The sequence below is a fragment of the Panulirus ornatus genome, chromosome 50, assembly GCF_036320965.1.
Source record: "Panulirus ornatus isolate Po-2019 chromosome 50, ASM3632096v1, whole genome shotgun sequence".
Taxonomy (NCBI): Eukaryota; Metazoa; Arthropoda; class Malacostraca; order Decapoda; family Palinuridae; genus Panulirus; species Panulirus ornatus.
The window spans coordinates 28284084-28307956 of NC_092273.1; the positions used below are offsets into that span (position 1 = coordinate 28284084).

A 23873-nucleotide genomic window follows, 5' to 3' on the forward strand; every position below is an offset into this window, starting at 1 on the left:
GTATATTTTAACCCACTATTAGATTCCATAATTCTAAAGTTCATCATTGCTCTCGCATGAACATGTTGGGCATGATGATATCCTGTATGGTATGAACAATACACAACCATGCTTCCCAACAGCTAGGATGATATACACACGGGTGCCTTTCTCTTCTGTAGCAGGTGGCCCATATCTTTAGGGGTGACCAAGTTGACCCAAAAGGAAGTACTGCTCTCGTGTTTAACGTGACTCTTCCTCAGGTTCTGTTGACCAAACTGGAATATAACGTTTTCTGCCTTGTCTACTTTATTTTGTGGACTAAATCTACCGTAATATTGCTTCCTTTTGTTTATCATTTCTACCACTGATTTTGAAAACCTTGAGTGTCTCCCAGCAAAGGAGTACTAAACCATCTGCTTCCTATTATGGCCGTATGGAGACGGGTCATATTGCTATAGACATTTTATAATTTCCTCCATGTAAAACCTTTTTTACCTTCAATGTCTGTTGTATGAACGGATCTTCTCTTAGTTTCATCCGGGACTTTGATTAGCAAAGTGGCAAAAAAAGAAAACTTAAATCATCTTGATTTACTGTAGTCGTGTAACCTTCGACGAGGCTCCATAATAATCATTGGATGGAAAGAAGTATAGTGTCTCGCCATTGCACCCTTTCACTGCGAAGGAATCCATCCCTTCCCTGCTCCTGCGTGTAGTGTAGCCTCGCAAGCTGAAGGGGTTCCATGAAAAAGGGGAAGAGGAATGTTCCAGGAGTTTTCTTTCGTATGTGCCCGGATACCGTAAAGCGGTTTTGTGTCCATGTCTTTTAAGATAGACATATTTGTGGGGGTCATTTGGAAGAGTATCAATACAAGCAGAATTGCTTTTTGCTCTCTATAGATATGACCACATACGTCTGACTGTCCAAGTATTTAAGTACAGCTACAAAAGTCTAAAGTGATATTTTCCGAGTTATGAGTAATACTCTGTTAGACAAGACTCTATCGACCAATAGACTTGTATGATCTCTAGTGGCCATGACTGCTGCTTGATGGAGGGTGAGGTCGACCGTCCAACTCTGTACTTTTAACTCTAATCTTTTCGTCTTGAGCCGGAGCAGCGGAGTCACTACCCAGTCTTTAATCCCCGTCGAGAATGATTAGTTATGTGATGATTATGCAGGACTAGGTTTGGTCATGGTTTGAATTAATGTTCTCGAAAACTTCATCCACCCAAAGATTCATCGGGCGAGAGGGTGACCATCAAATACTTAACCGGTGAATGACGTATTTGCGTGTGACGTATTAATCATAACGTAACTGGTGGATTTTAAGAGCAATCTTTAAGACCCCATATTGGCTCATTTCACTATAGTAAGACCAGTTTTTGCTTCGTGACTCTGTATGAAGCTGTGGTGATGGTGAGGGAGATGAAGGATTTGCCTTGTGGTGAAATATCCCGTTATGGCCACAGTCACCACAGTTGCCCAGGAGTGTTGTGTATGATAACGACCCCTGGACATTGGTCGTATGTAATGGCCCTGGAGGAGGTGTTTATATGTGATCTTGTTTTCCACGTATTGTACATGAACCAGGTGGAAATATTGACCAGATCGGCGTTGGTGGGAATTTCAAAAGGGGCCCTGGTGTTGAGTTGCTTCCTTTATTAAGATATTTGAGACTTTGAAGCTGGTGGCCAGCGTTTGTACGTCTTTGCATCACTCTGGCATATTGTTAATGCCCGTTTTTTCTCTCTCAAACGGGTTATTTGATGACTGTAGATAAAAAAGGGTGTAATATTGCAGGAGGCTATTTTTACAGATTGTTTATATACAAAAGTTTTATCAGTCTTATTTAGTTTTATCCATAAGCCCTTGAGTACATCATTGTTCGTATTTCCCATGATTGGATTGGACCAAATACAATATATGTAAGTTTGCGTTGCATTTCCCCGTTTTCTTACACATTATGGTCGGGATAGATGGGGGACTTGTCCCTTGTGAGGCGTTGATTACTTAGGATGAAAAAGTGTTAGGAGAAACTGATCATGATGGTTATTAGGTAATTCTTAACAGTAGTTTTGATACAAAATTGATGAACCAGAATTTTTAGGTGTGACTTGTGTAGAACCGTAAAGTGTGTGACTTGCCCACCTTCTGCAGTACCGAGTGGTGTGGGTGACAACGCCCACCAACACCCGAGTGGCACAGTGGACCCAAGTGGACAACTCTGGCGGCCTCGTACACCTGACGATGCAGCTGGCCGACGAACCCGAGCTGGTATGCGTCTAGCAATTGTTCTGCTCGTTCATGTGGAAGTCGAATCCTTAAACCATGACAATCGCAAAATTTAGGATACGTGTGTGTTGAATGCTATATAATTTGTACTTTTGGTTCGTGTATTCCTGCAGGGCGACTATACAATCCATGTGGAACTGCCTCAAGGGAGTAAAGACACGTACACATTCCAAGTTGAGGAATACGTTTTGCCTCGCTTCAAGGTGGACGTGTCCTTGACCAAGTGGATACTAGCCACGGATATCCACTTCACGTTCAGAGTATGTGCCAGGTGGGTCTTGTGTACAGTATATTGAAGTATAGATATATCGACTAATATTTTTCAAAGTCTTTCATCCTGTTTTGATGACTCTTAAACTGGTGGGAGAGAGTGATGTCTGTAATTCCTGTGACCTTGATATACAGATATACGTTTGGTGAGCCTGTGAAGGGGACCGTGAGGTTGGAGGTCGACAACCACCGGAGCATGAGATGCTCCATCACCATTACCAAGACTGACACTGTAAGTTCTCCAATCTAATCCTTCACCATACATATTCGTAAGACCTTCGGCAAAGCATCTCTGTCAACCCACCATAAACATTCGTGAGACCTTCCGCGAGCCGTCTGTCAGCTGTACCATATGCTTCTCCAGATCCATTAATGCCATTGATCTCTCTCTCGCACATCCCTTATTATAGCAAACTCCCGATCCACACTTCTACCACTCCTGAAACCAGTGTTCGTCCCCAGTTTCGTACTCTATATATGCCCTCACCCTCGCACAACTTAACAGGTACGCTAGACAAACTTGTACATTTAAACTCTTCCTTGTATCCCTTGCCTTTAAATGCTTTCCACCAATTCCCGGGCACCTCACCATGTCCCATACATAGTGGAAATCCTAACCTGATCAGTCGATAACAGTTCTGATGTACATTTATCATTGTTTCCCTAAATATCTTTCTCTCGCTAGTTTGCACACAGTCTCTTTTAGCATCTTGTTGGATTTCGCCACGCCCTTTTTACATGCGTCCTTTTTACGAAACTCCTTAAATCTTGACCCTCTCCTCCACTAGGTAATGACGACCCATCCCACCAGCTGACCCTCTCGGCCCCTTCACATCTAAGTGTCTCTTTTCCACTTGCCACAAATAGTACGCGATCCAATAATGACTTGACCATATCTCCTACTCTCATACGTATACGTATCTCTTTTTAAACCAGGTGTTCCCACTCGCTAGTCCTTTTTCAGCCTAACTCCACAAGCTGTTCATCATCCCTATTTACCTCGCTGAATACTCCATGTGTCCCTCAATTATACCCTCGATCATCGTTTCTCGTTCGACTCTCCCAACGCTACTACTCCGATCTCTCTCCATTGAAACTGGTGACACCCTCGCTCAGCTGCTCCCAAAACTCGTTTCTATCACCCTCTTTCCCCTAAGCTTAATGCAAAAGTACCAGTAATAACCAGTGTCTCGCAACACATTTAACAGTTCCTGCTTGAGCATTAGTGCCCTTTCTTCCTTTCACATTAGATTTTTCCAAACCATTTTTACCCTTTAGCTTTGTTTCACTCGAAGCCAGAACATCCGGGTTCCTTTCCTCATGATTCCTATATTTTTTCGTATTCTTGCATCCCCACACATTTGACACCCCAGTCTGAGCCTTGGAGAAGGACGTGCACACCTCTCTTGGCTCCTTTTGCTGTTCCATCATTCACAAATTAGAATATAAGGAAAAGGATTCCAGATGTTAGTTTTCTCTCATTCCCTATTATATATATATATATATATATATATATATATATATAATCTTTCATACTATTCGCCATTTCCCGCGTTAGCAAGGTAGCGTTAAGAACAGAGGACTGGGCCTCTGAGAGAATATCCTCACCTGGCCTCGTTCTCTGTTCCTTCTTTTGGAAAATTAAAAAAAAAAAAAAAACGAGAGGGGAGGATTTCCCGCTCCCTTCCCTTTTAGTCGCCTTCTACGACACGCAGGGAATACGTGGGAAGTATTCTTTCTCCCCTATCCCCAGGGATGGATATATATATATATATATATATATATATATATATCTCATTTGTCGCTGTCTCTCGAGGTAGCGCAAGGAAACAAACGAAAGAATGGCCCAACCCGCCCACATACACATGTGTATACATACACTTCCACACACGCAAATATACATACCTATACATCTCAACGTATACATATATATACACACACATACATATATACACATGTACACAATTCATACAGTCTGCCTTTATTCATTCCCATTGCCACCCCGCCACACATGTGCGCGAGGTAGCGCTAAGACAACAAAACCCCCATTCGTTCACACTCAGTCTCTAGCTGTTATGTAATAATGCTCCGAAACCACAGCTCCCTTTCCACATCCAGGCCCCACAGAACTTTCCATGGTTTACCCCAGACGCTTCACATGCCCTGGTTCAATCCATTGACAGCACGTCGACCCCGATATACCACATCGTTCCAATTCACTCTATTCCTTGCATGCCTTTCACCCTCCTGCATGTTCAGGCCCTGGTCACTCAAAATCTTTTTCACTCAATCTTTCCACCTCCAATTTGGTCTCGCACTTCTCTTCGTCCCCTCCACCTCTTGACACGTATATCTTCAATCTTTCCTCACTCGTTCTCTTCATGATACCAAACCATTTCAAAACACCCTCTTCTGCTCTCTCACACTCTTTTCATTACCTATTATTACCTAGTCGATCAAACCACCTCACACCACATATTGTCCTCAAACATCTCATTTCCAGCACAACTCTATCCATAGCCCATGCCTCGCAACCATACAACATTGTTGGAACCACTATTCCTTCAAACATACCCATTTTTGCTTTGAGATAATGTTCTCGACTTCCAAACATTCTTCAAGGCTCCCAGAATTTTCGCCCCCTCCCCCACCCTATGATTCACTTCCGCTTCCATGGTTCCATCCGCTGCCAAATCCACTCCTAGATATCTAAAACACTTTACTTCCTCCAGTTTTTCTCCATTCAAACTTGCCTCCCAATTGACTCGACCCTCAACCCTACTGTAACTTGCTCTTGTTCACATTTACTCTCAACTTTCTTCTTTCACACTTTACCAAACTGTCACCAGCTTCTGCAGTTTCTCACATGAATCAGCCACAAGCGCTGTATCAGCGAACAACTGACTCTCTTCCCAAGGTCTCTCATCCACAACAGACTGCATACTTGCCCCTCTTTCCAAAACTCTTGCATTCACCTCCGTAACAACCCCATCCATAAACAAATTAAACAACCAAGGAGACATCACACACCCCTGGCGTAAACCTACATTCACCGAGAACCAATCACTTTCCACTTCCTATAATATATATATATATATATATATATATATATATATATATATATATATATATATATATACACATAACACATGGAGGGAAGGTACGAGCAATGCATCCCTCTTGTCGGAGAAGGTGACTTAAGAAAAGAAATCCATATGGGGCTGGAAATCTATTTTCCTGCAGTATTACGCTTCAGAATGAGGAACAGAACAGAGTTCCTCGAGAGCCCAACCGTCTCTTCCCTGATGATACTTGGCTAAACTGTGGACAAGTATGAGGGGGAAGGTCCTTGTGATCATTACATAGCGTTTCACATAAAAGGCATATTCGATAGCGTTTGATATTTGATCTCTTGTGATACAGTAGTACCTGAATCTGTGCATTTCAGCACATTTGATCCCTTGTAATACAGTACCTGAACCTGTGCAGTAAAGTACATGTAATATCTTCTGATACAGAACTTGAACATGTACATTGATACTTTGTAGTACAGTACCTGAACCTGAATACAGTTGATCCCTTGTGATAACAGTACCTGAACCTGTGCAGTTTAGTACATTTGATCCCTTACAACAACAATGTACGTTCACGAAGGCATGGCGTGGTTATACTCCTCCTCCGGCAGATCTCTGGGTGTAGGAGCTTCAAGTTCACTCTGGCTGAGCTGCTGGTGGTGGACTGCAACGTGAATGTCGTGGTGGCAAAGGCCACCGTCACTGAGGAAGGCACTGGTGTCCAGCTGACGGGCACTGCTGATGGCTTGATTAGACGTACTGAAGTCAGTCTGAAGGTCGTGCACGAGGACAAATACATGAAGCCCAACCTTCCCTTCACCGTACAGGTGAGTGTCTTGGGGTCCTCATACTTGCCGCCGTCGGATCACAATGGGGGAAATGTGTGTTGCAGAAGGCCTTTTTCGACAGGCCATTATGGAATATCTAGGACTTTATAGGTAATTTATAGAGTAAACATTATTCTTTTGCTTTTAGTCTTTTTTTTTTTTTTCGTCTTGAGGAATTGGAAGGTATCCACATAGTTAGACTAGAGGGAAAGTTACCTGTCGTATATACACTTGATATAAGGTGGAGGGGAGAACTCTCGAAGGGACATGGGAAAACTTAATGGAATCAATGGAGCGAAGTGCTCGAAACATTAGCTTCGTGTAGTCCTGCAGTCTACGGTAAACTAATACCTGGAACTGAGTAACTGAATGGCTTGGAGATGCCATAAACTATTAAGTCGTACACCATATTATTGTGACAGTATTCGAGTGGCAGGTAACCGTGATGCTTGTGGTGTTAACACGCACTTCCTCCTGTTGGTGCAGGTGAGAGCAGTGTTGACGGACGAGTCTCCTGCAGCAGGGGTGCCCCTGGAGGTTTGCGCTGCCGGCAAGTGTACGGCCCTGATGACCGATACTGATGGCCTGGTCACTATAGTCCTCCCCTCCTACAGCGCAAAGAGGATCATTGTGGGTATTGATAGTATTGTAGAACATAAGAGAATCATTGTGGGTACTTATAATTTTGTAGACCATAATAAGAGGATCAATGTGGGTACTTGCAGTATTGTAGACCATAATAAGAGGATCAATGTGGGTACTTGCAGTATTGTAGACCATAATAAGAGGATCATTGTGGGTAGACCAGGAGACGATAGTAGTCGTTCCAGTGCTGAATCGAATACACTGAAACTGCCAGAGTTACGGACAAAGGGAACGCTGGAACGGGTTTCTGGACAAGAGACTTGACAGCAAGGGACGCTTAAGCCCAATTCTGGACGAGAAACTGGGGAAGGGAACGATTGAGCAGTTCGGATATGAAAGGGTAAATGGAATGGGATGATAGAATCTAATTCAGATAAGAGACTAAATGGAAGACAAACGAGGCGAATCCGGTTGAAAGAGAGTGACTGGAAGAGGACGATTTTGAGCCGAATGTGGGACTGAAGACTGACAAAGAGAACTCCTGAGCAAAATTCTCGACTGAAAGAGCATTATTGAAAATGGGGGCAAGGAGACTATAAACTGTAGCATTCATCTTTACACTGAAGTATATTGGAAATGATCCAATGTACGTTATTCTACTTGGACATCCCTCATTCTTAAAGTAAAATCCCTTAATGTTAAAGCTGAAAATGTAAGATCCAGAGACGCGAGAACTGTTGTGGCCACATCGTCTAGGAAATACTATTCACAATATATTTCATTGTTCCCGATGCTTCCTAGAGTTTAGGAACGTAAAGTGGATTCGCCAAATTACTTAATGTTGGCTCTGGTCTAAATCGCTGTTTAAACGCTTTTGACAAGAATAAAAAAAACTAAAAATTGGAAGTATATAGTTTGACCCTCGTATACAGGGCGAACCACAATTTACTGTGCACGTTGATATAAGTGATGACAAATGTTGCACATGACACCTGTAGACACAAATGTCTTGTTTGAAGAGACGCGAGACAGATATATTTACCGAACCTTGAGGTGGCCTGTACTTTTCAAGGGTGCGTATCTAATATCTTTTGCTCTACACCAGAACTCATTATCTGCTTATATCACATGGGTAACATGTGTAGTGATATGTGGTCTTGAAATTATCCTTCACACATGAAGGCATTCAAGATCGAGTTAGTGGATGTAGAGGTTTGAAATTGGCCGCTTATAATGACTAGTAACTGACAGACCCAAAACCTAAACAAAACAGGCTGTATTTTGTCAATACAGGAATACAATAGAAATTATCTTTATCTCTACAGTGTTATCGGGACTGATGATTGGCTTGAAAACGCTGTCGGATGATAAATAACCATCTTTCATTTAACATTTTTCGTTGCCGTTTCTACCCAGTTGTCAATATGGCAGCGTCCATTTTCTATGGCTCGACTTCAGGGTCAGATTTCACTATATTCACCTTTACTATTCTACTCAAAAACTCGTCCTGGCTTTGGTTAATGTTCTAATTTATTATTTCTCTCGCTAGACCGTTGCCCACGTAGGTTGCCTAATGGCATCTTTATCCGGTTCTTTTTCTGTCTTTGTATGTCCCAATCTGTTATGTTCTTGTCAATCTGTATTCATTTTTCACCTAAGTTCACATTTGAAGCAATTTGATTAGACTTCGAGGACCCTGGTACTGTGCTATACAGATTCGTGTGATCATTTAACTCTTCGGTTTCTGAACCTTCAGGACTTTAACGGCTTCTACCAGCGTCCCTCAGCTTTGTTAAAAGCTAATGCATTAGTGATCCTTGCTTGTTAACCATCTCCACTGGAAGATACATCACTAAGTTGATACTTAGTGTTTCATGTCCATGCGTCCCTTCACTTTCCTATATGTTGGTTCTGGAAACTCGTGGTCTTCCAGATGACCCATTCACCAATGTCATAATACCTGCCAGTGTTGTTGACGAAGTCCTCGTCCCAGATAGCTGTGGCAGACTATAGCCTTCATGGCTTCTGTTCAGGTATACAAGTGCTTCTCTCTTAGCACGGCTCGGGTTGGACAAGTCTTGCACAGTACTTGGGACAAAGCAGCAACCCTGTATTGCACCTCTCTCCACAATTCAAGGCTTGGATTCCCCAACAGTAGCTCCTACCGCAACAGTATAGCTGTAATAACTGCTTAATCTCTGATGTCAAAGAGTTTCCCCCTTTTTCCTCTGCAGAAACTGTTAACCAAATCTTTTCTGTTGCTTGTCAAGGTGCTGATGGCCTTCCTTCTGCTCGACCATCTACAATAAAGTATTCTGCCTCCATTGCCCAGAGCTCTCGTAAGAACACAATCGACATGTAGAGTTTATTTCTTTAGCATTTTGATTTTTGACTAATTTTGTAGCAGAAATTGTTTTGTATCTTCCACTGGTGTGGTGTAGTATTGTTAATCCTGAAGGCAGGGAGACCAACCGATAACTTTCCATTTAACCTCCTCCGTCTGTCTTGGATCTTCACTGCTCTGGCCCCAGTGTTGTGGTCCCTCTTGCACGTTGCAAAAGTGTCTGAATGTGTCAAGATTGAGTTTGGACAACGTTACGAAGAAATCCAATCTAAACATTGGATTGATGGGAGCAGGATGGACGCAAATTATCAATCTTAATGGTTTTTCTTTCGTATTTTGCCTCTAATATGGTTGCCACCATCTGCTCATCTTTCAACAGATGAAGACTTTGAACTGTCGTGCGGATATGGAAGAAGCAAAGTACTTCTTGGACGTACAACACTACTACTCTCCATCCAACTCCTCGCTTCTCATCTACGCTCCAGATGGCCAATTGAAGTGCACGCTCGGCCAGTCGACTAATCATACGCTGGTGGTTTTGTTCGCTACCAAAAACCTACCCAAGGCCACCATCACCGTTCAGGTGGGTAGGATACGAGACATGTTAAAACTGGATGACATTTTTGAACGGAGTTATGATGGTTGGAGCGCATTAACACGCTGTACTAGTACCAATTTGTCCTTTAGGTGGTGTCTCGCGGGCAAATCCAGTTCTGGAGCAGGCAGGAGTACGTGTTGCGAGCTAGCGAACTGCCTCTCAAAGTCGAGGGCTTGGTGGAGCCTCTACCCCCACCTCCTGAAGATACGATCAGGGGCGTCGTCAATATCCCCTTGCAGTTGCCCCACACAACTTCCCCGTACGCCCAGGTATGTACACCCCCGTGCGCCGGATCTCACACACTAAACACATGATGTCTGTTTGCCATCTGTTCATCACGAGTCTAGGAATTGAGCCCCTTAGGCTATTGTCTGCTGCAGAACTTGAGGAAACTGGTATTTGACAAAACCAGGTCCACCATTTAAGAATATGAAAATCTTCTAAATCCATCGGGTCATACGCCATATTGGTCATGGATCATTTGTACCAGCTGAGCCATTGGCATTATATAATTGCTAACGATATATATGTAATTAAATCTATATAATCTATAGATTCCAGGAATATCTAGAATGGACCAAGTTACGAATCTAGTCATTCTGTGGCCATCCCCAAGTGCCAGTTTTCCACCCATGAACAGAGATGCTAAGACTTTAAAACTAGGTAACATGACGGGGGAATTTCATGTGATCTTATCTTGTTTCTACAAATATCAGATAAACTTTCTGTGAATAGATGACATGACTCTTCTCTCTTCCTCCTGGCAATGTTGTGTGGATACCTTCCATTCTCCAATGATCTATTCAGGGTATGTTCTCTGATAACGTAGGAAGTCCACGATATTTTACCCACTTGTGGTGTAAAAAATTTCGCTAAACAAAAATGTTCGTTAGGTAAACAGTCGAAATTGATATATAATTTTTGACGGGGGAATTGCCTGTGTAGTTAACCAAATTAGGGGGGAAAAGTATCTCCAAATTTGTATACTGAAGCAAATTTTTTACGTGAGAAAAATGTGGTGGTGCAGGTGTTAGTGTGGTACACTCGAGCTGACGGGGAGGTGGTGGCGGACACACGAGAGCTGATGATACAGGAGTGCCTTGCCAACCCGGTCACCCTAATGTGGGAGGTGAAGAAGGCGCAGCCGGGGGACAAGACGAGCTACACGCTCGCATCAGAACCCGACTCCCTCTGCAGTCTAGGCTAGTCTACCCCTGACCCCAGTATTTTCGATATGGACTACATTACTATGAGCATCACCTTTGGTACTGATGCCTTGATATTCTTTTATCATTTCCAGGATAACATGTAGTAAAGGTTGATGTATGTTACTCTACAGGCGTGGTGGACAAGAGCACGGAACTCCTTACCTCTTCGTCGGACCCCATCACGCAAGCCCGCTTGTTCAAAAACCTCGAGGAATACAAGATCTACCCGTGGTTCCACAGTCAGTCCGACGACCACGAATATTGTAAACGGAAGGATAAAATGTCTCTCTTTAGACCATTAAAAGGTTAGCGTCGCTTGCTTGGTCGCTCGCTCGCTTGCTTGCTTGAGTGGTTTACCAGGAACGTATTCAAAGCTATAGCTTGATATTGTAGGTCTATATCTTAGTGTTCGAAGAATTATACCGATGTTATATGTGTAAGCGTATGAAGAGAGGGGATCCGAGGGAAGGTTCGTCTGCGGCTTATGTTCGTAATGTCCCCAGGTTGATGAATTTCCTTGGGGATGGAGTGATAAGGGGGGTCGTGTGTGAGGGTCTTCGAGAGATGGGCGAAAATGTAGTCCATAGGGCAACCCCTGGGAATTCTGTCTGCTGATGATACAGCAGTGGTAGCAGACTAGCGAGATATTGCATAAGTTGGTTACTGATTTTAGGAGTGTGAAATGTGAAGTTGAGTGAATTTGAATGAAAGCATGATTATTAGTTCAGAGGGGCATATATACAAGTTAGTTGGTATGTGAGTTTGGAGAAATTTCGAAGACGTTTCAGGTACCGGGGAGTGGACATGGCAGCTAGTGGAAGCAGGAAGTTCTGAGAGCACTAACTAATATATGGAAAGATTTCGTAATGTAGGAGGACGAAAATGGGAATGGTTTAAGGTATTTTATTCCAGCAATGTCTCATGGATGCAAGGCCTGTGTGGTTATAGGTGAGGATGTGCGGAGTAGGGTGGACGTGTTGGAAATTAAATGTTCAAGGACGAGACGAAGTGTGAGGTGGGTAAATGAAAGGGTAAGACTGAAGTGGTCCAGAGTTGAAACTGGTGCTTAAATGATTGGACATGTGGAGAGAATGAGTGAAGAGAGGTTGACAGAGGATGCATATCACCGGTAGAGTGATCAAGGAGAATGGGCAGATAAAATTGGGATTGGAATGGATAGAATGAAATAACTTTGAGCACTTGGTGCCTGAACATGCAAGAGGGTGAATGACTGAAAGAGAATGCGAGGTTTCTCGGCTTGTTCGTGGCGCTACTTAGATAAGGTGGGAAATGGCGAACAAGCATAAAGGCAAATGTACAGTAGTTATCATAGAGCACATAAACATCTGCATGTATAAGCACTGTATTTGAATAGTGTTATTGTCACGCTGTGTTCAGAAAATAACTTCTTGTGCAGCAGATGCCGTTACCAAAGGATGAACCTTTCATCCACAGTAACTCTATTACGCTAGCCAAGTTACACTCTTACTGCATCAGCCCAATAGATTCGTCCCCCCCCCCCCCCCCCCCCCAACCCTTGCCTGTTTGTACCTAATCGACAGCTGGTATATGGTACCACAAGCAGATGTTGCATGCGATTGTTCTTGTTTTTGTTTCCATTTAAGAGTATGTGAAATTTGACCCTGATTTAGTCCAATGTGCCCCGAAGGCTCTTGTGTTCGAAAATGCTCTTTCCAATCCATGTTGATGTACTTCAGATAAGCACATGACTCGCTCTTTTTGGTGTCATTTAGGATGCTTAACTTGAAGTACCACTTGCGATCTCGTATGTATTACGTTCTGTTCCAAATGGAATGATAACATTCATTACAACGCATTTTAGTGGCTTGCATCTTTCTGTAGCGTCTTCAATAGTTTTGGTCTACATTCATAACTCATTTTACATTGGTACACATCTCTCAGAAAAGATGGTCTTCAACTATTGTTCCAGAATCTCTTACTTTGAGATGCGGGAGCAATGAATTGTGGTATAGATCACATCTCGTAGAAATGTCTCGAAAACGAAGATTGTAGTCATTTTAGTTCGTCTGATATTCTTCACAGGTGTAAACAATAGTATCTATATCTAACCAAGCATCTTTAGACAGCAGAAGGCTAAGTATCTTGGTGGTCTCTTCTAAAAATGTTCACGAGGAAATAGCTTAGGAAATAGTCATGCCAAGAGCAGCGATTGTTTGAAGTTAGCCAAACGTTGTAAAGAGTTTAGTACGGAGCCGGTTGGCGTAATGGCCAAATCTGTAACAGGATAGACTTCATCGTATGTGTTGCAGACGAAGACTTGACCTGGTCGTGTGTATTGCAGATGAAGACTTCCTGGTTCCAGATCAAGATGTCTTGGTACCTCTACCACTCCCACCGGGAGAATACATCTACTACAGTGACTTCGTGGACGCCTTGAAGATCTTTGATGTAAGTCTTGTCAATTTGAGATTATACCTTCATATTTCACAAGTTATCAAAATAGAAATGATATCTTTTAGGTTTAAAGTATAATACATTATCCTTTAAAACATACATCTACAGTTGTATTTTAGGTCTGCAGGTACTGTTAGAGTCGTGTAAACTAAGATTTTTCAAATTTTGAAATTTTCTTTCAGGATTCTGGTCTGTATATTTTCACAGACTTGAATATACAGACGAGGCCATGCAAAAAAGGTAAATACATAGTACTTATTTATGACTAGTACAGCCATTGATTACTCTTGAAACATACACCTTACGCTGGAGAAATATATCTTTTAAATTGCAAAGACCAATTTGGATACGAGGCTAAATTTGGTATAGTCGGGTGGGCAAAAGGTAGGATAGCTAGCTAGGTGAGCAAATAATAGATAGCCTGGTGGGCAAGATACGATAGCTTAGCCACATTATATCTACAATTAAGGAATGAAGACATACTTAAAGTAACCAGATGGGAAAGAGACAGGTTAGGAACATTCAAAACAGGACTTGGTAACATAATTCCAATAATTCGAATCCTTAACACAATGGATGTAATTTTTTAAGGATATGACAAGATGGGGATTTGTATAATCTCTCTATGAACATGCAGTTATTTAAAAATAAGATTTCGAGTTTCTTAAGAATACTTGCCTTAGAAAATGTGTTTTTAGATTCATAAATTTTTTACTTCGCAAAGCACAAATAATAAGTTTATAGAACAAATTGAAATAAGTTGTAAAAACTTGTAATAAAAATGATTAGTATTGTACTAATTCCTGTGGATACGGCACTTGTAATGAAAATTATCAATATTGATCAGTATTGTACTAATTCCTGTGGATACAGCACTTTTAATAAAAATGATCAGTATTGTACCGATTCATGTGGATACGGCACTTGTTACGAAAATGATCAATATTGATCACTATTGTACTAATTCCTGTGGATACAGCACTTTTAATAAAAATGATCAATATTGATCAGTATTGTACCGATTCATGTGGATACGGCACTTGTAATGAATGATCAATTTTGATCACTATTGTACTAATTCCTGTGGATGCGGTACGTCTGGCAGCAGTGTGAGGTAAGTTTTGTTTACGGGTAGGTTGTTTGTTTACATTAACACCACAGTTCCCTACCATTGTTGACACGACCTGACACCTGTACTTAGCGTTCATTATAGATATTAACGTCTGGAAGAAACATGTAGCATAACTTGGTGTCATTGACATGGCTAATCAGTCTTCTAAATTACCTGTCATTTTTAGGTCAAATGTAGGTTAAGTACTCGTAAGACTTGAGTATTATAAAGCAGACTCACGGACTCTTAGTGACTTCATCCTGTGCAGTAGAGGTCAGGGGTTTAGTATTAAAGAAATAAATAGTTCGTTGATGTATTTGCAGACGACTTGGTGTTTTTCCCTGCATTTACCCGTCGTAGATATGCAAGAATTATCAACAAAGATCCATTAACACCGGAGAGGGATGTGGCAGTTCCTCCTGGTTATATAAGGTTATGGAGTCCTGTGTTAACGTGACGATAGTTAAGTCTCCAATATTGAGGAAGCTGTGTCAAGAGTTGCAGATTGAGTGGGTGAAGAGAGTAGATTGGAAGCACGTGGATGAATGCAGTGTTGAGTCGTCAGCGTATGAGTGCATGGCACTACTTGTGGACGAGAGGAAATCTTTGACGTAGAAAGTATAGGGAACAGGACCGAGCCTTGAGGGATGCCAATGTTGGAGAGAGGGAGAGAGGTGGAGAGAGTTTGATCCATAAACAACCACGGAGACAGATCAGCCGAAGAGGAACCTAGATATGAAGGAGGAAAGTGAGGGTGGGAATTCAAACCAGGGGGGGTTAAGAGATGAAATCCCGAGGCCCGGCGGTCAAAAGCTTTGGATATGCCAAGGGCAACCATGCATGACTTCCCAAATTCTTGCAGTGGATATCGCCTTACGGAAACCATACTGGTAATAGGAGAGACTGATTTTCGGGGTGTTTAATAAGGGAGTTTAGGAGGGATTGACTTTGGAAACGGTAGATGTCAAAACAATAGGACTAAAGGTAGAGGGGTCAGAACGGTCACCCTTCTCAGGGATGGGATGTATCAGGTGCACGATTCCAAGGAGAAGGAAAAGTTTTGGTTTTTAAATAGAAATGGAACAGACGAGTAAGCACAGGTGCAAGTTCAAAAGGCACACACTGTACACAGGGATGGATGCCATCAGGACCAAAAGCATTTGCTTGTGTCCAGAGGGAGAAGTTCTTTCCGGACAGTCCAGAAAGAGATTACGGGAAGAGGCGTAGGATTAGTAAGGAGCATCAGGAGGTGAAGGAATGTTAGTCCTCCAAGATGGAGTTTGAGGAGAAACGGGAACCAGAATTGCTTTGTCTACGGGAGAAACTGATATAATACCGTCAGAACGGAAAGTTAGAGCGACAGAAGTTGTTAGCGATGCCCTTGGCTAAAGACCAGTAAGACCTATCAGTGGATGACGGTGAGGTTGATACTTCCTTTGAATAATGGAACACTGCCTCGCAGATAACGTGTTTGGTGATCACGGGCAGTGATAAAAGCTGAATGGGAGCCAGAGGAAGTAGTTTTTCCAAGCCCGACATAGCTGATTCCTTGTCTGAATAACCTCGGAACAGGAACGATTGGATGATGAATAGGTCGTCTTGGAGGAAGAGGGGATAAATGCTTCCATTCCCGCAAGAATAACCTCTGCTGGGCGTTTGGAGGAGACCGAAACATGAACCGAGGAAAGTTGGAAAGAACCGCTTTGGAGGGAGATTATGTAGCCACATGGGATGAACCAAGTTGATCAAATCAAGATTATTATTGGTCAGCGGTCAGGAATATGGGTAGATTGGAAGATTATTTGCAATAAGATATTGAATGTGGAAAACGCGAGGGCTTCAATCCCTCCACCATCCGTATGGGAGGAATTCAACCCTTCCCTATGGTGAACGTTAAAATTCCCGAGGTAGAAGATATTGACTTGCGGTTGAGACTATGTCGGTCTCATGGCAGCTTTAGATAGTCGAAGAAAGATATCAGATTTGTGGAGTTACTAGAGCAATAGGCGAAACTGAGAAGTATGGTCGTTAGCAGACGTTCAAGCATGCCTGGCGCTTGTCCTTCTGGGCGTTCTCATTGGTCCAGAAAACATTGTCATTATTAAGTTTTGACTAACGCGGGTTCAGTTCCTCAGTCACTGTTGATTGGCTAGACTGTAATTAACGTTGACTGTCTTAATAACCCTGTTAATTGTTCCATTAGTGCTAACCCCAACGTGCCTCACCACTGAAGCGTAGCTTCCTTAGTTCGTGCATAGTTGACACAGTCCTGTAAAGCTAAACGTTGAACCAACTCAAATGGGTATTTAGGATCTAAATTTACAAATGAGTTTTGACTATTGTATGTGTGGTTGTACTAGTTAAGCACAGTCTTTGTGGTGTAACTGATACGTCTCTTCATATTTCAGAACAGCAGCCATTTATACCGTTCCATGAAGGCTCTCCTACGTTGGCTTTGCAGTTAAGAGCCGAGGAGGCCGAAGGTCGTACTAGTACTGGTGCATCGCCTCGCACCAACTTCCCCGAGACGTGGTTGTGGGACCTCGTCATGCAGGAGTCAGTGTTATAGCGTTGCGTACAACAGTTATGGTTGTATGCAAGAGTCGCTGTTGTAGCGTTGCGTACAACAGCTATGGTTGTATGCAGGAGTCAGTGTTGTAGCTTAGCGTACAACAGTGATGGTTGTATGAAGAAATCAGTGTTGTAGCCAAGTGTACAACAGTGATGGTTGTATGCAAGAGTCGGTGTTGTAGCCAAGTGCACAACAATGATGGTTGTATGTAGGAGTCTGTGTTGTAGCCTAACATACAACAGTGATGGTTCACTCCAGACTAACTATAGTATTGACTTGTTACATTTTGTATATAGTCAATCGTAAGGAAATCAAACTTTCTCCAGTTATGTTTACATGTTTGGTCTACTTAAATCTAATGATTATGTTCATCTCTTGAACTAGTATTGATTTCCAACATTCTTTGTTAATCTATCATTCTAATCCACGTATGTATCAATCGTTGATACAAATTGTATTTGGGTAAGCAGTAATGGCTTGTGCAAAAGATGCTGGTAGCATGAGAAGTGTGGGAGGTGGGCACATTAGAAAGAGTAGGGAGTGGTGGGATGAAGTAAGATTTTTAATGAGATGAGGCATTTGGACGATTTTTGCAGGGAAATAACTCAAATGACTGGGAGATTTATAAAAAAGAGGCAGATCAAGAGAAAGGTGAAAGAGCGCAAATGAGAGTTGGTGAGAGTATCGTTAAATTTTAGGGAGAATAAAAAGATGTTTTGGAAGGTAAAGTGCGTAAGACAAGAGAACAAATGGGAACATCGTTAAAATGGACCAGAGGAGGTAATAACAAGCGGTGGTGATGAGTGGGGGTGAGTATTTTTGAAGGTTTGTTAAATGTGTTAGATGATAAGATTGGCAGATATAGGGTGTTTTGGGCAAGGTGGTGAGCAAAATAAGAGGGTTAGGGAGAATGATTTGGTAAACGGAGAAGTAGTAAAAGCTTTGCGGAAGATGAAAGCCGGCAAGGCAGCGGGTTTGGATGGTGTTGCATTGGAATTTATTAAAAAAAATAGTGGGTGACTCTGTTGTTGACCGGTTGGTAAGGATATTTAATGTATGTATTGATCATGGTGAAGTAACTGAGGATTAGCGGAATGCATGCATAGTGCCATCATACAAAGGCAAAGGGGATAAAGGTGAGTGTTCAAATTAGAGGTATAAGTTTGTTGAGTATTTCTGGGAAATTATATGGGAGGGTACTAAGAGGGTGAAGACATGTACAGGACATCAGATTGGGGAAGAGCAGCGTGGTTTCAGAAGTGGTAGAGGATGTGTGGGTCAGGTGTTTGCTTTGAAGAATGTATATGAGAAATACTTGGGAAAACGAATGGATTTATATGTAGCATTTATGGATCTGGAGAACTCGTATGATAGTTGATAGAGATGCTCTATGGAAGGTACTAAGAATATATGGTGTGGGAGGCAAATTGCCGGAGGCGGTAAAAAGTTTTTTTCGAGGATGTAAGGCATGTGTACGAATAGGAAGAGAGGAAAGTGATTGGTTCTCGGTGAATGTCGGTTTGCGACAGGAGTGCGTGATGTCTCCATGGCTGTTTAATTTGTTTATGGATAGGGTTGTTAGGGAAGTAAATGCAAGAGTTTTGGAGAGAGGAGCAAGCATGCACTCTGTTGTGGATGAGGGCTTGGGAAGCGAGTCGGTTGTTCGCTGATGATACATCGCCGGTGGGTGATTCGGGTGAGAAACTGCAGAAGTTGGTGACTGAGTTTGGTAGTGTGTGAAAGAAGAGAGCCGAGAGTACATATGAATAAGAACAAGGTTATTATGTACAGTAGGGTTGAGGGAGAAGTCAATTGGGAAGTAAGTTCGAAAGGAGAAAAACTGGAGGAAGTGAAGTGTTTTAGATATCTGGGAGTGGATCTGGCAGCGGATGTAACCATGGAAGCGGAAGCGAGTCACAGGGTGGGGGGGGGGGGGGCGAAAGGTCTTGGAGCGTTGAAAAATGTGTGAATGGAGAGAACATTATTTCGGAAAGCAAAACTGGGTGTGTTTGAAGGAATAGTGGTTCCACCAATGTTATATGGTTGCGAAGCTTGGGCTATAGACAGGCTTGTGCGGAGGAGGGTGGATGTGTTGGTGAAGAGATGTTTGACGACATTGTGGTTTGATCGAGTAAGTAATGAAAGGATGAGAGATGTGTGGTAATAGTGTGGTTGAGAGCAGAAGAGGGTGTTTTGAAATGGTTTGGTCACATGGAGAGAATGAGTGAGGAAAGATTGACAGAGGATATATGTGTCAGAGGTGGAAGGAACGAAAAGTGGGACACCAAACTGGAGGTGAAAGGAGCGTTGAAAAATGTGTGAATGGAGAGAACATTATTTCGGAAAGCAAAACTGGGTGTGTTTGAAGGAATAGTGGTTCCACCAATGTTATATGGTTGCGAAGCTTGGGCTATAGACAGGCTTGTGCGGAGGAGGGTGGATGTGTTGGTGAAGAGATGTTTGACGACATTGTGGTTTGATCGAGTAAGTAATGAAAGGATGAGAGATGTGTGGTAATAGTGTGGTTGAGAGCAGAAGAGGGTGTTTTGAAATGGTTTGGTCACATGGAGAGAATGAGTGAGGAAAGATTGACAGAGGATATATGTGTCAGAGGTGGAAGGAACGAAAAGTGGGACACCAAACTGGAGGTGAAAGGATGGAGTGAAAAAGATTTTGAGCGATCAGGGCCTGAACATGCAGGAGGGTAAATAGCGTGCAAGGAATAGTGAATTGGAACGTTGATATACTGGGGTCGACGTGCTGTCATTGGATTGAACCAGGGCATGTGAAGCGTCTAGGGTAAACCATGCAAAGTTTTGTGGGTCCTGTATGTGGAAAGGGAGCTGTGGTGTCGGTGCATTATACATGACAGCTAGAGACTTGAGTATGAACGAATGTGGCCTTTGTGGTCTTTTCCTAGCGCTACCTCGCGGGGAAGGGGGTTGTCATTTCATGTCCGGTGTGGCGACAGGAGTGAATAAAGGCAAGTATGAATTATGTACATGTGTATATATGTATCTCTGTAGGTATGTATATATGTATACGTTGAAATGTATAGGTATATATATATGTGCGTGTGGACGTGTATGTGTCTATACATGTGTATGTGGGTGGGTCGGGACATTCTTTCATGTTTCCTTGCGCTACCTCGCTAACGCGGGGGACAGCGACAAAGTATAATAGAAATAAACATACATAAATATATATGAATATATGTATATAGATATACATGTATATAAATATATATGTATATATATGTATATAAATATTTATGTCCATCGTGAAGGTCCTCAGGCATCTCGACCCACGAAGTGACACTGCCAGACACCATCACAGAGTGGGTGGGGAAGGCCGTGTGTGTACACCCACACAAGGGCGTGGGTCTGTCCTCGAAGGCATCCCTCGTTACCTTCACACCATTCTTCTTGGACCTGACGCTTCCTCCTTCGGTCAAGCGTGGCGAGGTTCTTGCCGTGAAGATTTCGGTCTTCAATTTCCTCGATGATCACCTGCCTGTTAGTTTAAACGACCTGTTGCATCTGTATTTCAGAAAGTGAACTCACGTATACTCTGGAGTCTCTTGTGGACATCACAAGTGTATCTTCACTGTTATAGGTGAAGGTGACACTAGCAGAGAGCTCTAATTACAAGATCATCCAGCCCCTCGAGAGACGAGAGCTCCCTGGCCAGACGATGCTGTGCCTGGTCCCGCAGCAGAAGGCTGTCCACACCGTCAAGGTAGAGTTCCTGGAGTTTGGTCACGTGAACCTCACAGTCTCTGCCTTCGTGGACGATCGCAAGTGTGGCTCGGGACTTGCCGATATCAAGAGGAGGTTAGCTGAAACTGTCTGACATCGTGTAATTCTTATGACAACAGTAGCCTCATATGAATCTAGAATTTACTTCCTTGTACTCGATCACACACTGCCACAACTTGTGCTTCAGGGGTAATGCTACTCCTTGTTTTGCTCTCTCCAACCCCTGACTTTACTTTTATAACCATACCACTGTTTACGATTTCTTATTTCACTTGGAGCCAGAACATTTAGGTTTTCTTCTTCGAACATACTACCTATCTCTCCTTTCTCTTCATCTTGGTTACATCCACGCACATTCACACGCCCCAGTCTGAGCCTTCGAGGAGGATAAGCACTCCCCCGCTTGACTCGTTCTGTTTGATATTTTAGAAATTGAAGTACGAAAAGGATTTCCAACCCCCAGCTCCCGCCCCATTTAGTCTCCTACGACACTCGTGGAATACGGTTGGATTTTTTTCTCTATTTTTTTTTTTTTTTCTCCAGTGATGCCCTGATAAGAGCAGTTAAGGTAGAACCAGAGGGTTTCCCCAAGGAGATGACCTGGACCAAATACATCTGTTCCAAAGGCAAGTGATGACTCTCCTGTCCACCTTGAATATTTTGTTTACGTTCTACAATAGTTCAAGAAGACATTTTAGTTCCTGAATTTACATACAACTGTGGATAGGGCTTTGTTCTCGAATACACCTTCAACATTGGCTGGAATTTGTTTAGGTGTATTTAATCTACAATAGTTTGACATTTTAGTTCCAGAAATATGAAATTTATATTATATATATATATAAATAGGGTTAGGGAAAATGATTTAGTAAACAGAGAAGAGGTAGTAAAAGCTTTGCCGAAGATGAAAGCCGGCAAGGCAGCAGGTTTGGATGGTATTGCAGTGGAATTTATTAAAAAAGGGGGTGACTGTATTGTTGACTGGTTGGTAAGGTTATTCAATGTATGTATGACTCATGGTGAGGTGCCTGAGGATTGGAGGAATGCGTGCATAGTGCCATTGTACAAAGGCAAAGGGGATAAGAGTGAGTGCTCAAATTACAGAGGTATAAGTTTGTGGAGTATTCCTGGTAAATTATATGGGAGGGTATTGATTGAGAGGGTGAAGGCATGTACAGAGCATCAGATTGGGGAAGAGCAGTGTGGTTTCAGAAGTGGTAGAGGATGTGTGGATCAGGTGTTTGCTTTGAAGAATGTATGAGAGATACCTAGAAAAGCAAATGGATTTGTATGTAGCATTTATGGATCTGGAGAAGGCATATGATAGAGTTGATAGAGATGCTCTGTGGAAGGTATTAAGAATATATGGTGTAGGAGGCAAGTTGTTAGAAGCAGTGAAAAGTTTTTATCGAGGATGTAAGGCATGTGTACGTGTAGGAAGAGAGGAAAGTGATTGCTTCTCGGTGAATGTAGGTTTGCGGCAGGGGTGTGTGATGTCTCAATGGTTGTTTAATTTGTTTACGGATGGGGTTGTTAGGGAGGTGAATGCAAGAGTTTTGGAAAGAGGGGCAAGTATGAAGTCTGTTGTGGATGAGAGAGCTTGGGAAGTGAGTCAGTTGTTCGCTGATGATACAGCTCTGGTGGCTGATTCATGTGAGAAACTGCAGAAGCTGGTGACTGAGTTTGGTAAAGTGTGAAAGAAGAAAGTTTAGTAAATGTGAAAGAGCAAGGTTATTAGGTACAGTAGGGTTGAGGGTCAAGTCAATTGGGAGGTAAGTTTGAATGAAGAAAAACTGAAGGAAGTAAAGTTTTAGATATCTGGGAGTGGATCTGGCAGCGGATGGAACCATGGAAGCGGAAGTGAATCATAGGGTGGGGGAGGGGGCGAAAATCCTGGGAGCCTTGAAGAATGTGTGGAAGTCGAGAACATTATCTCGGAAAGCAAAAATGTTTATGTTTGAAGGAATAATGGTTCCAACAATGTTGTATGGTTGCGAGGCGTGGGCTATGGATAGAGTTGTGCGCAGGAGGGTGGGTGTGCTGGAAATGAGATGTTTGAGGACAATGTGTGGTGTGAGGTGGTTTGATCGAGTAAGTAATGTAAGGGTAAGAGAGATGTGTGGAAATAAAGAGCGTGGTTGAGAGAGCAGAAGAGGGTGTTTTGAAATGGTTTGGGCACATGGATAGAATGAGTGAGGAAGGATTGACCAAGAGGATATATGTGTCGGAGGTGGAGGGAACGAGGAGAAGTGGGAGACCAAATTGGAGGTGGAAAGATGGAGTGAAAAAAATTTGTGTGATCGGGGCCTGAACATGCAGGAGGGTGAAAGGAGGGCAAGGAATAGTGAATTGGATCGATGTGGTATACCGGGGTTGACGTGCTGTCAGTGGATTGAATCACAGCATGTGAAGCGTTTGGGGTAAACCATGGAAAGTTGTGTGGGGCCTGGATGTGGAAAGGGAGCTGTGGTTTCGAGCATTATTGCATGACAGCTAGAGACTGAGTGTGAACGAATGGGGCCTGTGTTGTCTTTTCCTAGTGCTACCTCGCACACATGAGGGGGGAGGGGGACGGTATTCCATGTGTGGCGAGAGGAATGAATAAAGGCAGACAGTGTGAATTGTGTGCATGGGTATATATGTGTGTAAATATATGTGTACATTGAGATGTATAGGTATGTATATTTGCGTGTGTGGACGTATGTATATACATTGTGTATGGGGGTGGGTTGGGCCATTTCTTTCGTCTGTTTCCTTGCGCTGCCTCGCTAACGCGGTAGACCGACAAAGTATAATATATGATATATATATAT

General features: G+C 42.7%; 1 protein-coding gene across 1 annotated transcript in view; it reads left to right on the forward strand.

Annotated features, from left to right (window-relative positions):
- The window catches only part of LOC139764696 (alpha-2-macroglobulin-like protein 1), a 42681-nt gene that overhangs the window by 6469 nt on the left and 12339 nt on the right, over positions 1–23873 (forward strand). The window contains exons 4-18 of the mRNA XM_071691582.1: positions 2143–2259; positions 2391–2548; positions 2683–2779; positions 6233–6448; positions 6935–7078; positions 9757–9960; positions 10065–10244; positions 11003–11177; positions 11315–11488; positions 13507–13613; positions 13802–13859; positions 17139–17286; positions 20589–20817; positions 20918–21135; positions 21604–21686. Of these exons, the coding sequence (XP_071547683.1) occupies positions 2143–2259; positions 2391–2548; positions 2683–2779; positions 6233–6448; positions 6935–7078; positions 9757–9960; positions 10065–10244; positions 11003–11177; positions 11315–11488; positions 13507–13613; positions 13802–13859; positions 17139–17286; positions 20589–20817; positions 20918–21135; positions 21604–21686 (2308 nt within the window). The remainder of the gene's footprint in view (positions 1–2142; positions 2260–2390; positions 2549–2682; positions 2780–6232; positions 6449–6934; positions 7079–9756; positions 9961–10064; positions 10245–11002; positions 11178–11314; positions 11489–13506; positions 13614–13801; positions 13860–17138; positions 17287–20588; positions 20818–20917; positions 21136–21603; positions 21687–23873) is intronic.